Genomic DNA, 17,102 nt, shown 5'->3' on the forward strand with positions numbered 1-17,102 from the left:
GGGTTCACAAAAAAGTAGATGTTGCCATCCTGTCATGACATGAAAGCTTAGCCTACCTTATTTTGGTTCAGCTTAACACGAGATGTCTGTAAACAAAAGTGCTGTGCTGTGTTGTATTACTCGTAGCATTTCTGTAACATCCAAGTACTAGTGATTGCTCTTTTTTGTTGTTGCTGATTATCACAGTTATTGCAGTTAATTATACTTTATACTTTGTTCACTGATATTTGAGTAAACATGGCTGAACAGAAGAGAGACAAACGTCCTGCTTCATCCCCTCTACAAGATGATAGTGAGAAACGGTCTTGTTTCGTGTCTGACGCCAGTGTGGCCAATCTTGAAAATGATGAAACGATCATCGACAGTGACCTTCTGTCGAGCACACTCCAAGACAATCTGAGCTGTGCCAGAGCAGATCACAAGGGTACTTCCCACATAGAGGAGCTCAAGGCGGCACTTGGAGATCCCAATATATTGGAAATGATCTCCAAAGCAGTCACAGCACAGGTCTTAGGTCCACTCCGCAGTGAGATACGTTGCTTACAATCGATGATCAAGGAACTGCACACCACTGTCGAAGCCAAGGACCGGGAGATCCTAAAACTCAAGACAGAGTGGACGAACTAGAGCAGTATGGAAGACGGGATTCCGTAAGGATCAGCTCTGTGCCCGAGATGAAAGGAGAGTCAGCGGACGACGTTGTCAAGAAGATTTTGAGGGAAGTGAATGTTGAACTAACAGACGATAAGTTGTCTGAAGGGGATGCCAAAAGCCATCCCATCCTGGTTAAGTTCACATCCTACAGACACAAGTCTGTGTTGATGGGGTCAAGGAAAAAACTACAGACAGTGGACATCAGGAAGCCGTTTCCCAATGCCGACTGGCCCCTTCTCACTCGGTCCACACAACCATCAACTTCACGGCCTGGCGGATCTGGCACTGCAGCACCACGTCTCTACGTGAACCACGACCTCACCAAAGAAAGGGCCGAGATCGCCTGGATGGCTCGCAACTATAAACACCAAAAGAAGATCGACAACACCTGGGTTTACGACGGGGCGATCTTTGTTAAACGAGGAGAGACTACCTTCCGTGTGACCACCAAACGTGAAGTGCGGCATTTTGGTTCCGAGTAGATCTGATATCAATTTGAACTAGGAAAGAGCAAACTGTCATCTTTAGCCGTTAGGCTCTGTTATTTATCTTTTTCATCTTCATTATCTATCTTCACATAAATTCAGTTGTATAGCTGGCTGGAGCAGATCAATTAAGTGACAGGAAAGAAAAAGGGCGGGGTGTGGGGGTGTGCGTGTGTGTGTGTGGAGGGGGGGGGGGGGGGAGAGGGGAGTCAAAAGAATGCATGCGCACGCGCGCGCGCGCGTGTGTGTGTGTGTGTGCAGCACAGAAAAATGAACACGCACATAGGCACTACCTACATGAGCACATACATGCATGTGCAGTCACCAACAAAGATTTTATGAAATATTTGCTCACAGCCAGTGTCATATGATACGTAGTGTGTCTATTACCATGAGTATAGTCTGTGCCTGTCATCGTCATTGAGACAGTAACATGGATTATCACGATTCATTTGCAGAAACAACAAGGCGTGCGTGCGCGTATTGAACGGTGTAACTTATATCTGCGATGAAACAGATGAGTGGAAACCGTGATTCGTTTTGTATTTATGAAAATCACGTGTGGTGTGTGTGTGTGTGGGAGGGCGGGGGTGGGAGTGGGGGAGGGCACGGTGTGTGTGTGTGTGCGCGAGTGCATGTGTGCGTGTTTAATGTACTTATATGCTTGTATGCTGCGGTAATAATCATGTATTGCGTGTATGTATATATACAAATTCTTGTTACGATATGCAGTATGTAACGTATCTATGAGAAAAGAGAAGTATGTGGAAGACAGTAGCGGCTGTGTGCCTGCCCTCAAATGTAATACACCACGTCAGGACGAAAAGGAGTAAAATACATACATGTATGTATATATGTATATGTATATATATATATAAATATGTATATGTATATATATATATAAATATGTATATGTATATATATGTATGTAATACAGAAATAAAAAATAATTATAGTAATAACCAAAATAATAATAATATAAAAAAAGATAATAAAAAGTAACGCTGCTGAGAGTGGAATAGAATGTGAAGTCCAGACGTGTTCATATGTAAGTCATGATACTGACTTCATATCGATACGCTTTTTCCCACCACCCAGATGTTTTTGTCAATACATGCTGATGTAACCTGTTGATTGTTTGACGCATGTGTGTGGGCAAATCTCTTTGATTAGTTCACTGGTTAACAAATTCACATGTCAGTCGCAAGCTTTTGTGCGGAATCGGAGCGTACGTACTGCATTTGTATGCGCGGTGCTCGTTCATGCACGTGCGTGGATGGAAGTGCGTGCGTTTGCGAAGGAGGGTGAAGGGTGAATTGTGGTGGGGATACGTTAGAAGGGTGAACCCATTTTCCAGCCAGGGAATTAATTGATTATTATATTTATATAGCGCTGAATCTTGTGCAGAGAGAAATCAAAGCGCTTTCGCACCAGTCATCCGCCTGTTCTAATAATGTTGTGAAAACAAGTTTTTCACGTTAATTTTACCGAGATTGTGTCAAACCAAGAAGGTTTGTGTTAATATATTTTGGGAGTACACCTTACTCTTTTTTTGTCGAAATTGTTCTTTTTCAGTAATGAGTAATTTTGTGTTATGTCATGTTGTTTGCATTTATATATATATATATATATATATATATATATATATATATTATTCATTGCTCATGCAGTAAGCATGTCTTTATATATTCTACCTGTTGGTGTGTTTGTATGTCGTCCTAGCTTCCGTAGCAACTTTAGAACTTTGGATTTTTGTACTCTTTTTCAACCATTTAGTTTTCATTTCGAGATACATGGAGAGTTTCCAGATTCAGCCCTGGCCATCTTCCTGTTTTCTTTACTGCAGAGTACAATAACTTAAATGGCAATTGATCTGAATACGTACCGCGCTAGGCTTGGGTGCTATTATGTCAGAGCTTTGACAGCAAACAGGAAACTATCTTTTGTTAATGATTCTAATATTATGCAATTTCTTGCATTATCATGCCTGCATGCTCCACTTAACATCATAGTTTCTTTGATGATGCATTTTACCATTCATAGTTACGAGTGTAAATACTTTAAAGATCGTTTTGATAGGAATATCCTGTCCCATGATTGTTATCCTGATATGTCTGAAACCAGCGGAAAAAAGGCTAACCATACAACCATTATTCAGTATTTACTATTACTTTTATCATGTGATGTGGAGATTAATCCTGGACCAAGTACTAAAACTGACCTCTTAGTTATGCATGTCAACATAAGAAGTATTAAAAACAAAATAGAGCTATTAGAAGCAGAATATAGCAAATCTGACATTATAATAATCATAATAAAAATGGTACTTATATAGCGCTGAATCTTGTGCAGAGACAAATCTAAGCACGCACTTCCATCCACGCACGTGCATGAACGAGCACCGCGCATACAATTATTACAATATCGGAAACATGGCTTGCAGATTCAGACAATAATGATTCACTTCACTTGATAAATTTTCATCCGCCGGTCAGGTGTGACAGACCTAATGATCCACATGGTGGTGTCGCCATCTATGTTAAAAACAACTTATATTGTAAAGCATGGATAGACCTCCACATAGACCATCTAGAAGCTGTTTGGGTTGAAACAAAGTTGGACCAATGTTAGTTTGCTAATTGGATCTTTTTATAGACCACCCAATTCAAATGTAAATTACTGGGATTTGATAGAAGAAAGTATACATAATGTCAATAACACATCATCAAAATTTTTAATTATGGGTGACTTCAACACTGACATCTTAAGTACACCTTCACCTCACTTAGTATCAATCATGAATCGTTATCAGCTTACGCAGCTAATCAGTGAACCAACAAGAATTACTGAGGCACACAGGTCCTGCTTAGATCTGATCATGACTCAAGTCCCAGCATTATAAAATCTACTGAAGTTTTACCAGCAGTATGTAGTGATCACAGTGTTCCTTGCACCATCATCAGAGACACTGTAGCGAAAGAGCAGTCTTTTAGAAGAACAATATATAATTACAGTAAATTAGAAGTGGAACAATTTTGCAGTTTGTTGAGTCATGTTGACTGGGACGATGTTATTCGCAACAGATCTGTAGATGAAAGTGCTAAGATGTTTTCTCAAATTCTAATGGACGCAGCAAAAACATGCATGCCAGCTAAAATTATCACTGTCCACCCCAACGATGTACCCTGGATGACAGACGAAATAAGATTTCTAATAGATGAACGCAAGCATCTCCATAGCATAGCTAAACACAGCAATAAACCAGAAGATTGGCTAGAATTTAGACGATTTCGTAATTTTGTTGTAGCAAAAGAAAAACAACGGAAACTCAATTATACTGCAGAATTAGAGCATAAAGTTTCAATTTCATCCAACTTTGGTAAGAAGGAATGGTGGAAACTAGTTAAATCATTTCTTAAAAAGAAAGGCATAGACTCAAATGAAATCCCCCCAATTTTATACAACGGTAATATTTATCATACAAACAAAGAAAAAGCAGACGTTTTCAACAACTTTTTCATTGATCAGTCCACTTTGGAAGGCGAGGATGATGAACTGCCCAATATACCTTTCCGCATTCCAGAACTAAAAGAAATAATATTAACCACAATGTGTGTGAAAGAAGTTATTCTCAATTTAAACAAGAATAAAGCAGTAGGACCCGACCTAATTCATAATATGTTATTGACTGCATCACTTCCAGTTATTTTAGATCCCTTGACCTCTCTTTTTAACAGAAGTCTTGACGAAGCTAAGTTTGCACAGGTATGGAAAACTGCTCATGTAAACCCTTTACATAAAAAAGGATCTAATGATCCTTGTAACAATTATCGCCCAATTTCTCTACTTAGCTGTGTGGGCAAAGTTTTTGAAAGGTGTATTCACCAACATACTTTCAGTTTCCTGGTAATAACATTATTTCCCCCTCACAGTCTGGGTTTATCCCTGGTGATTCCACCGTGAATCAACTGTTATGTATATATGATGACTTATGTCTTTCATTTGATCGTAAAGTTACAACACAAGCAGTATATTTTGATATATCCAAAGCATTTGATCGTGTTTGGCACAAAGGACTTATTTACAAACTGAAAGTGAATGGTATTAGAGGGAAACTACTTGAATGGTTTACAGATTACTTATCAGATCGTTATCAAGCTGTTATAATTAAAGCTGACAAATCGGATTATAAGAAGATTCGTGCAGGTGTCCCTCAAGGCTCAGTTTTGGGTCCACTTTTATTTCTTATTTACATTAACAACATCGTAGACAATATCAAATCTAAAGTAAAACTCTTTGCAGACGACACAAGCATGTCTTTAGCAATGAATAACCCATACACTCAAGCAGAAATACTGAATTCAGATTTGGAAAAAATAAGCAAATGGGCTAAACTCTGGAAAGTGAAATTCAGCGAAGAGAAAACAGAATTATTAAACTTTGCACGAGACAATAACGCTGTTCTACTGCTTACATTTTGTTCTTCACATTTACTGAGCACAGATAAACACAAACATCTTGGTATTATACTCCAGAACAACTGCAAATGGGACGCACATATTCAAAGTATAACTAGCGTAGTTACCATGTTACTTTCTTGTCTAAAAAGTTATAAGTATAAACTTAGTAGAAAATCCCTTGAAATAATGTATAAATCGTTTATATTACCTCATTTTGATTATGCTGATATCATTTGGGATAATTGCTCTGCCACACTATCAAATTCTCTGGAGGATCTGCATTTGGAAGCAATAAGAACCATTGTTGGAGCTGTTCGTGGAACCAATCACCAAAAATTATATAACGAGTCTGGCTTTTGTACACTAAAAGAAAGAAGAGATAGGCACAAACTTATACAATATTATAAAATCATTAGTGGCATGTGTCCAGACTATTTGTTAGACCTTCTACCTGATCTTGTTGCAGTAAGGAACCCATACCACAGACGTAGACCTCTTGAACGCACGGTTCCAAAATGTCATACTGAAATATATTGGAAATCTTTCTTTCCTTCTACAACAACCCTGTGGAACTCTCCCTGATCATGTCAAGAATTGTAACTCTCTAAGTGCATTTAAACGCTACTTGTCTGCTAACGATTCCATTGTACCTATATATTATTATTTTGGTGAACGTAAGGAACAAATAATTCATTGTCGACTCCGTCTTCAGATAAGTGATCTTAGAAATGACATGTTTCATCGCCACTTAGTGGATGATCCATTCTGCGATTGTGGCAATGGTAGAGAAACAGCTGAGCACTATTTGCTATCGTGTCCGCGTTTTAGCGTGGCTCGTAGAAATACTGACTTAAATCTTCCCCAAGAATATATTCAGATACATACTCTCCTGCATAGTAATTCCAATTTTCAACTTAACATAAACATGCTGATATTTGAAACTGTACACAGATTCATCACTGAATCCAATAGATTTTAAGTATGCACTGTTCTAGGTGTGTAGGTGTGATTCACTATATCTTCTACATTGAACATGTAATCTTTCCATACTTCCTGTTTAGTTGGTCTAATCAAGTACGATTATGTGTAATGTTATTCCCTCTCCATGTGTATATTTTTTCTTATTTTTTCTTCTCTTTTTTTTTCTTCTTCTTCTCTCATTTCTTTATCTTATTCACTAACTTGTTTTTCTTACCTTTTTCCGCTTTCTGTTGTGTGAACAACGTATCTTAAAAATGATGTTTGTATTCATTGTAAATTCTTTAAATATATTAATCTCCAAGGCGGCTAAAAAAAAAACTAAAAAAAAAGGGGGTGGGGGGGGTGGGGGAACAATGTATGTCTGCAATGACTGTCATTTATATACAGTTGGAAAATGTGTATTTCAACATAATTGCAATTGTGTAGCGTCCACCAGCCGTCAAACGAAACAAATGTATTTAATCACATTCCTGAGCACGATATAAGCTGTTAGCTTGTTGTTGCTCCGCTGTCTATCTGTACATGTGTGACATATCTACTGAATAAAATTTTGTTTAAATCACAGAGCAAGAGGCGCACAAGTAAGGGCTAGGGCAAAATGGATTGAAGATGGGGAGCATAATACAAAATATTTTTGTAATCTAGAAAAGGCTAGGGGGAAGAAAAAGATAATTACAAGATTCTGCAAAGACTCGGGTGAAATAGTAACAGACCAAAACAAGATTCTGCAAGAACAGCGAATGTTTTACAAAAGATTATATAATCAGAAAACTAAAGTAGAAAACATTAGAGAAGAACCAATTTGTTCATTGAGAACGAACACTTTCGTCGATTAAGCAAAAATGAAGCTACCTTATGTGAGGGTATTGTGATAACAGAAGAGACAACTAGTGCTCTCAGAAAGCTGAGAAATGGTTCAGCTCCTGGCAGTGATGGCATCACTATAGAATTCTTAAAATGTTTATGGACGAAAATTGCTAAAGTTGTTACAGATTCTTTTGTAGAGTCTTTCTGCAGTGGGGATCTTTCATATACACAAAAACAGGGAATTATCACATTAATACATAAAAGAAAAGAGCTAGACAGAGATACATTGAACAACTGGAGACCTATAACACTCACAAATTCAGACTATAAGATTTTAGCTAAAGTTTTGTCAGAAAGGCTCAGCAGAGTTGTGCACTTACTAGTTAATGAGGATCAAGTGGGTTATATTAAAGAAAGAAACACTGCCACAGATATTATCAATAGATGATGTAATAAATTATATGAATAAAATGAAAAAATCTGGTTATCTTCTTGCTGTTGATTATTCTAAAGCATTTGAATCTATTTCTAAGACATTTCTGTTACACGCTTTTAAAGTATTTGGTTTCGGAACGGATTTTCAGAAGTGGGTCTCTGTAATAACCAATGGTAATATAAGTTCAATTAATCATGGAGGTTGGATACTGGAACCATTTGAGGCGTCATGTGGGATACGACAGGGATGCCCATTTTCCCCTGTTAGCATTTGCTTTGGCAGTTGAGCTCCTTGCCATAAAGATAAGAAATAGTTCAATATTAGGTATCGAGGCTCCCTCTGGCTCTCCTGATGCAACCCCTCACTTAAAAGTGAAACAGCTAGCCGATGATACAACTTTATTCTTAAAAAACAGAGAGGACATGCACAAATCATTAAACATCTTTAATTTGTTTCAAACTTTTTCTGGATTAAAATTGAATGTACAAAAGACGAAAGTATTAAAAATGGGTACCCAGAAAGAAGAGGATAGTCTCCAATTTGCAACTGTTAACAAAATAAAAATACTGGGAATATATTTTGAAACACACAGAATGGCAAAGCACATAGAGGAAAATTGGTTGGGTAGGACGGATCGCTTGAATAATGTAATAAAGGACAAGAATAAACGTGATCTAAGCATAGGAGGAAAAGTCATTGTAGTTAAAACCGTTTCATAAGGTAGAGAAACGGGAGAAAGAGAGAAGTTATTTCATACAACTTTTAATACCACTTGCTGTGCTGTTTAAAAAAATCCATGAAGGAAAAAGACAGGGAAAAGAACGGAAAAAAAAAGAAATGTTTAACACTGCAACTCACACCAGAGCATTAACAAGCCCAGACAGAAAGAATCATGTGATATACTTGCTTAGAATGCAAGCAACAACACACCCCAGAGCAACAATAAACCCAGACAAGTGTATACAGTCACTGAACATTCCTAGATCGCATGCCGCAAGACACCCTGGAGCAACTGTTGTGCCAAAAGATAAGGAAAAAACAACCCCAACCCCCACCCCTACCCCCTCTGAAAATGAGGATTAATGGGGAAAAAATATATGAAAAGAAAAACAGAAAGAAAAAAAAAAAAAAAGAGAGAGAGAGAGAGAGGAAAAAAAATTTTTTTTTTTTTTTTTAGCCAATGAAGAAGGCATGTGAGGCACTAAAAACAAAAAACAAAACAAAACAAAAAAAAATATCTCCGACACAGAGACTTCACTGTTACCACCACACAGGAACAGTTGCAGTCAGGGATAACCAGATGAACATGACATCACCCATTTCTTTCACTGTGGTCTGATCTCTTGGTTTAAGGCCATGGGCATGATAACATTTTCAAGGACGTGCAGGGCATCCAGGTAAGTCTAGTAATTGTTCATGGAAAACTTCATTTCAAAGTAAAAGTACAGTTGTCTGGTAACAATACCAGTCTATTGCCCACCTGATTGAATTGACAAGGTTGTAGAAGGTAATGCAGTCATACTGGGTTAGGTACCTGCAAATATACAGTGCAAAAGGTGTATTTCCCTCACCACAGCCAGAGCATTTCTGTTATGTGTCTGAAATCAGGAATGGCAAAGACTTCAGGAATGAAATGAGAATCTGATAAACATTTTTATTTGCAACATTTTGCATCACTGATCTGCCACAGTAAAAATAAGTGGCACTCCATCTATGGAAACTCTTAGAGAAAGAAATATATCAATATTTCGGTTATTTAAAAATGAACATTTCATAATGACAAAAAACAAAAAAACAAACATTAAAAGAACAGAAATTATTTAAATCTTAATGATTTGACATTCTCCTTGAAAGCCAAAATAAAAAATTTCTTAAATAATCGAGATATGTCAAGAAAACATGATCTCAATGGTATCATTACCTCAAATATAATATTTTTATCGTGCTAAAAAGCTTAAAAAACTTAATATGGTCGAATGACGTCAGAGACAGTATAGCGTTGGGGATTAGACTACTTTCTTCTGAACAGAACATCCTTGGGTCGACCCCACTAGCAGGCAGCTTTTCTTCTTCTTTTTTTTTCTTTTTTTTTTTAATCAAAGCTTATTAATATTTAATACATGACCCAATCTAACAATTTTTTTAATCTTTTTTTTTTTCATAATTCCTTTACTGGATACTGCGTGTATCACAAGTGAGTCTTGAAGGCCTTAAAGCACCAGCCACTCCCTGAGAAAAGGCTAATTCATTCAGTCCTTTACTTTCTTTTGGAGCAGAACAAAAAGCTAACAAAAACACCAGTCTTAACCACAGATCATGACAACTCACTTCAGTACCAGTCGTAATGTTTTCAGATCTGACACAAGCTGTCGTGTCTTGCCACTCAACATGTGCCAGACTGGATCCAGCTGAGTTCGAACCATGCGTTCAAAATCACGGCCCATGGCTGTCTCCACGGTTATCTCCTCCATGTCAACCTGACATTGACAATAAAACATAATAAGAATGAAATGAAAAAAAATGATGCAAAAAAAGATAGAAAAGTAGAAGCAAGCAGTCACTGAATAGCTTAACTCTCTCCGGACGAAGGAATGCGTGAGCATTCTTATAGAAAATGTATTCGGTTTCAGACGACGGAATGGAATAGCATTTTCAAGAAATAAAAATCCATCACGCGCTGTACACGTGATTTTGTGATTAGCCAAGCAGAGTGCGCTATTCTGGGTCATTCCATAATCGAATGGTATGATTGGCCAGCCTGCCATGTGTGGCCCGTCTTGCACACATGCTGACAAAGTCACTGACCGGTCGTCTGCTCACGTGCCAGCCTGTTAGCAAAGCGGGCTCTTCTCAAAATGTTGTGGAGCGAACAAGGCAGCGATGGCAACGTTTTAGGGTTGCTGAAGTACTTGAAATGCTACAAACTGAAGGGTCGGACATTGAAGAGGTGGATGATGATGAAGAAGAAAGTGAATTTAATGCAGAAAGCGAGCATGGGTATGGTGATTTGGGGTGAAAAATTGGCAGTATTTTCTACATATGGCAAAACTGTAAAAATAAGATAAGAAATTTGATTTTTTTTTATATATGGAATAGCTCAACACGTAATAAACCATTTCTGAAAGTTTCATTTTCTTACTCTGTATTTTGTATTTGTTGTAATTTTTTTCTTCAAAACCCTTACAAATGGGCCATCTGTGGGGAAAAGCAAGGGAGAAAACTTGTCATCCCGAGTGAGTTAATCTGTCGATAACTTGAGGTTGTTTTCTTCTCTGAGACTTGTAGTATTAGATGATTATGTTTTAACCTTTTGGGGGGCAATGAAAGGGTTAAAATGTCAGTCAGTTTGGTCTCAGACACTTGATAAAGTATATTTAAATGATCCTCTACCAATACATATTCTTACACAATCCTGATTCTTATACTTTCATTTTTTTTAAATGCATTAGTGGCTTCCAATCAGTACAGTCATTACCATGAACAGAAAAACACAGATGTATATTGTTATTACTGTTTAACAATTTATTTCTTAAAGAAAAACTATTGTATTCTGTGCTGTTAGCATAGATATTATTGTGGTGATGCCTGTGCATAAATCAAGTGTGAGAAATAAATATACAGACTGACTATTTCTTTAATTCTCTCTGATGAAGGAATGCTATAGCTTTCCAGTAGTGAGGAACAATTTCAGACAAAGTAACGAGATAGCCTTTTTGCTGTTTGAAAATGTTTCACATAGTGCTCATGTGGGCAGATGACCACAGGAGCTAAGTATAGCATTATCAATACATCCAAGGATGAATGGAAAGTTTGGTTGGGTGATTCCATGCAAAGTATATAGAATGAGCACTGCTTTGCTGCACTGATGTTAACAATGAATGAGAGAGACTCTCTGCCTCAACACCTCCGAAGACTATGTCACTCTTGTCAGCGCATATGCTCCAACTCTGTCCACCTCTCCAGACGCCAAGGATGAGTTCTACGAAAATCTCGCATCAACCATAAGGAACATCCCCAGGACAGAACAACTTGCTCTCCTGGGTGACTTCAATGCCAGAGTGGGTGCAGAAAACGATTCATGGCCCCCCTGTCTCGGTTCCTTTGGAGTGGGGAAAATGAATGAGAATGGACAGCAACTACTTGAGTTTTGTACCTGCCATGAACTGTGCATCGCCAACTCCTTCTTCAAGATGAAGCCCCAACACAAAGTCTCCTGGAGGCACCCGCGCTCAAAAAATTGGCACCAACTGGTTCTGATCCTAGTAAGACGAGCTGCCATCAAAAACCTTCACACTCGCTCTTACAACAGTGCAGACTGCAACATGGACCACTCTCTGGTATGCTGCAAGATCAGACTGCAACCAAAGAAGTTCAACTGCTCAAAGAAACAAGGGAACTCTTGCACTGATGTCAGCAAGATGTCTCAGCCAGACCTTGTAGAACAGTTCGCAGAGGCCTCTAAGAGAGAATTCGATGCATTGCAGCCCAGTGACTCTGCCACAGAAAGATAGGAAACGCGCTACAAGACACCATGCACCGCATTGCTATGGCCACCTTTGGGAAGAAAACCACGAAGTCCCACGACTGGTTTGAGGCCAAATCATCAGAGATGACTCCCAGTACTGAGGCCAAGCGCACTGTACTCACCAAGTACAAACGGTCACCCAGTGAGAAGAACCTGCAAATCCTCAGGGCCGCCAGGTGTAAGGTTCAGCTTAACGCCAGGTGATGTGCAAATGAGTACTGGACAGAGCTCAGTGAAGAGATACAGAATGCTGCTGAAAGAGGCAACATCCAAGGGATGTATAATGGCATCAAGAAAGCACTGGGACCAACACAGAGCGAGACTGCCCCCCTCAAATCCTCCACTGGGGAAGTAATCAGTGATCCTAGCCAGCAGATGGAAAGATGGGTGGAACACTACTCCGACCTCTACTCCACAGAAAACATGGTGTCCAACTCAACCCTCGCCGTCAAGCGCATGCCAGTCATGGAAGAACTTGATGCAGAGCCAACTGAGGACGAACTCAGCAAGGCCATTAACAGCCGGACATCAGGCAAGGCACCTGGCAGTGACGGAATTCCCCCAGACCTCATTAAACACTGCAAGACTACTCTTCTGCATCCTCTACACACAGTCCTCTGTCAGTGCTGGAATGAGGGAGCTGTACCACAGGACATGAGGGATGCCAAGATCATCACCCTGTACAAAAACAAGGATGAAAGGAGCATCTTGCTTCTCAGCATTGTAGGCAAAGTCTACGCTCGGGTCCTCCTAATTCGCCTGCAGAAACTGGCCGAACGTGTTTATCCGGAATCACAGTGCAGTTTCCGAGCAGAGAGATCCACGGTAGACATGATCTTCTCCCTTCGCCAAATCCAGAAGAAGTGCAGAGAACAGAGGATGCCCCTGTATGTCGCATTCATTGACCTCACCAAGGCCTTTGACCTAGTCAGCAAACAGCCTTTTCAGGGCTCTTTGAAAGATCAGCTGCCCCCCCCCCACCCCCCACCCCCCAAACTGCACAGCTTGATTGAGTCTTTCCACTCTAGCATGAAAGGGATGGTGCAGTTTAATGGTAACCTCTCTAAGCCCTTCGAGATACACAGCAGTGTCAAACAAGGATGTGTCCTTGCCACCACCTTGTTTGGAATCTTCTTTGCTGTTCTCCTGAGGCATGCGTTCAGCACAGCGCAAGAAGGGATCTACCTGCGGACCAGATCAGATGGCAGGCTCTTCAATCTCGCCCGCCTCAGAGCAAGGACAAAAGTCCACGAAGCCCTCATCAGAGACATGCTCTTTTCCGACGATGCCGCAGTTGTGACCCAAACCCAGCAGGACTTGCGGTCACTAATGGACCGCTACTCACAGGCCTGCAAAGATTTCGGTCTGACCATCAGTCTCAAGAAGACAAACGTCCTAGGCCAAGACACGCCATCTCCACCAGCCATCACCATTGATGACAACGAGCTTGAAGTCATCCATCAATTCACTTACCTTGGGTCCACCATCACTGACAACCTCTCCCTTGACACTGAGATCGACAAGAGGATCGGGAAGGCAGCCACAACGCTAGCCCACCTCACACAAAAAGTGTGGATAAATCCCAAGCTGACCATGAAGACAAAGATGGCTGTATACAACGCCTGCGTCCTCAGCACTTTGCTGTATGGCAGTGAGGCATGGACCACATATGCTCATCAGGAGAAAAGGCTCAATACCTTCCAACTGAGAAGCCTACGGCGCATACTCGTTATTTCCTGGCAAGACAAGGTGACAAACACCGAAGTCCTGACTCACGCTAGCCTCCCGACCATGTATATCATGCTGAGACAGCGTCAGCTGCGCTGGCTGGGCCACGTTCGCCGCATGGAAGATGGTCACATCCCAAAAGATATCCTTTATGGAGAGCTCGCCACGGGGCAGAGAAGCATCGGCCGCTCACAGCTGTGATACAAAGATGTTTGCAAACGTGACATGAAGGCACTTGAGATCAACACTGAGTCCTGGAAGGACCTTGCAGATGACCGCAACAGATGGAGAAGCACTCTCAAGAATCAGCTATGGATTGGTGAGGACAAACTGTCAGCTGCTGCAGCAAAAAAGCGAGCTCGCAGAAAAGGGACGGCAGCCAACAGACCAGCATCAGCTTACACATGTGACCGCTGCGTCAGAGACTCTCTCTCTATCGCATCGGTCTCTACAGTCACAGGCGACGCTGCTTGGTCCACGCAGACAGCCCAATTAGACATCTGGTCGGATATACTCTGTCCATGGTCAGCCATGACCGAAGGAGGCCTACCTACACCCAAAGACGCATCTTTGAAGTGGATGACACTTGACTGTGTGGTCCCAGTCTCCCCATTTAAGCCTACAGCACACTCAACTCTGGGTAGGAGCTGGCCACGGGCCGAAAACCCACCTCCGCTGGGATTCAAACCCGCGTCCTCCCAGCCATCAGTCCATGACGCTAACTACTTCGCCACAGCGGCTGGTCTTTGTCTAATTATACTTGTAAAAAATTAAAAAAAAGGGCTTATAGGTCTATGTTAACAATCACAATACTTGTAGTCATGTAAGTGAATAACTGAACCAGCAATGCCATACAAGGGTTAAATCAAGATAAGAAGTCAACAATGTTCTTAGAGAGTGAGCTGTTGAGTTTTCTTACACCTAAGAGTACACCCCTTTAAGGGAAAGAGCGCTTCATTGACGCTCCATTCCCCCTGGTTGTACCTGATCAGACAAGGTGTCTGCAGTGCATCCAGTTTGGCTCTTCTATAAACAAATTGGTCAAATGATCAGTGACAAGAAGTGTGGACAGTAAAAAAACACATGAGTCCTGTCTACCGATGTCAACCCTGGGATTCAAGAAAGTAGTGGATTATTGGCTGTTGAAATTCCCAGCAGCTGTTCATTGCGAAATGACGGCTGAGTGACAAGTACGTGCCACACCCCTTTCCCACCCTCTGTCTGGCCTTCAGCCTGTTGTCTTATTATCTCGCCTCCCCTTTTCTCAAATTATTTGAAAGTGCCGCCCAATTCATTGTCAGTCATGGTCACTCATTCAGAGCTGATGTGTGATTGGATAGATGGGCTGAAGAAAGAGTCAGGTGTTGTCAGTAGTTTCGTCTGTTTGTTTCACCACCTTCCAGTTCAAATGATCCATCTCTCATAGTTATACATAATCATCAGCACAGCTTGCAAAGTTATGTGCATCCACTGACCGGGACCACCGTCGTCATTTGATGTAATGTCTTAGCCTTTTTTTTGCATATGATGCAATCCCCACGCATGTTCCATGTGGTCCCGTTAGCAAATCATTATCGAGAAGAATAGGGTCTTCTACCTGATATATGCTCATTTAGATAATATGTTTATAATCCAAACACATGAAACTAACCATTCAGAGTCTGTTTATGTTCACTGTACCAAACACCAATGAAGGAAAAATCCAAATACTTGTAGGGCATCTGTGAACGTCTTATAGGCATTATGGCAACACTTCTTGCAGGACATCACCTCACTCAACTGGTTAATCTTGTTCTGTTGACTGACAAGGTTCCATCTGACTGGACTAAAGGGGTAATAAGACCGATCATTATGAACAAAGGATCACCCGCTGACCCAAATAACTATCACAGGATCACAATGTTGTCTTGTTTTGGTAAGCTGTTTACAAGCATACTGAATGAACATCTGAAACAGTATATTAAGCATTCAGGTATACTGGGACAGGAACAGGCTGGATTTAGAAGTGATTTTTCAACATTAGAGCATTTGTTTACTGTATATGGTATCCCTGACATTTTGTTATTCAGAAAAGACTTTACAATGTACCTCTTTAGACTATAAGAAAGCTTTTGACAAGGCTAATGGGGTGTTTTTATGGCAAAAACCACTAAGTTGTCGTATAAATGGTAAATACTGCAAGTAATTATAAACATGTATGGTGATGCTAGATTGTGTGTTATGGCCAATAACGAAATTTTATGAGTTTTTCAGTTCAAATGTTGGGGTGAGATAAGGAGAAATATCTTTCTCTGATAATGTTTCCACTGCTTTTCAATGATATGCAAGGAGAAAATCTTTCCCTCTTAACTCATTGGAGCTGCAGCTCTAGCGCTCCGCCCGCTCAGAACGACTTGCCAAAGTGTAACATCCGACAGATATCCGATTTTTTTTTCATACACTCAGCAGTGTTCAATTAAAGGGAAACTAATCAGGCTTCTTGAGGGACCAGTCTTGGAAAAATTGAGTTCTTTCCCTTTGATCGTGAATCCCGTGAAAGGCTTTTTTTCCTTGATCTTTCTTGACTGGGTCAAAGGTCGACTCTTACACAACAAAGATGGCAGCACAGCGAACGTACTCTCTGCATTGTATCTGACAGAAGAAGGATCAGATATTGAACGACCTCCTAGACACTGGTAACGAATTCTCTGATGATTTTTCTGATGATGATGACATTCAGTTAGTACCAGATGATGATTTTGAAAGTGACGATGAAACTTTGCTGACTGACCTCTACGACGCTGAGACAGAAATCGACAGTAACACAAGTGACAGCCATACTGCAAGACAAGATGACTTGATGACTGTAGATATTCACGATGAGGAACAAGAACACATGTATCAGTGGGTAAAAGACCTGACAGACTTCCCACTGGCTGCACCTTTCACTGGGACCCTCGGACTCTCACTCACTTTCCAGACACATCCACTCCTGTTGAGGTGAGTGTGTTTACAATTTGATATTGTTGCTAATTTATTTCTTGTGT

The 17,102-nt window shown here is 40.4% G+C and overlaps 1 protein-coding gene across 1 annotated transcript in view; it reads right to left on the reverse strand.

Annotated features, from left to right (window-relative positions):
* The window catches only part of LOC143295387 (DNA repair endonuclease XPF-like), a 223,768-nt gene that overhangs the window by 129,155 nt on the left and 77,511 nt on the right, over positions 1 to 17,102 (reverse strand). The window contains exons 9-10 of the mRNA XM_076607056.1: positions 10,152 to 10,300; positions 9,304 to 9,357 (exon numbers count right to left, since the gene is read on the reverse strand). Coding sequence (XP_076463171.1) covers positions 9,304 to 9,357; positions 10,152 to 10,300 — 203 coding nt within the window. The remainder of the gene's footprint in view (positions 1 to 9,303; positions 9,358 to 10,151; positions 10,301 to 17,102) is intronic.

Source organism: Babylonia areolata, chromosome 20 (genome assembly GCF_041734735.1).
Source record: "Babylonia areolata isolate BAREFJ2019XMU chromosome 20, ASM4173473v1, whole genome shotgun sequence".
Classification (NCBI taxonomy): Eukaryota; Metazoa; Mollusca; class Gastropoda; order Neogastropoda; family Buccinidae; genus Babylonia; species Babylonia areolata.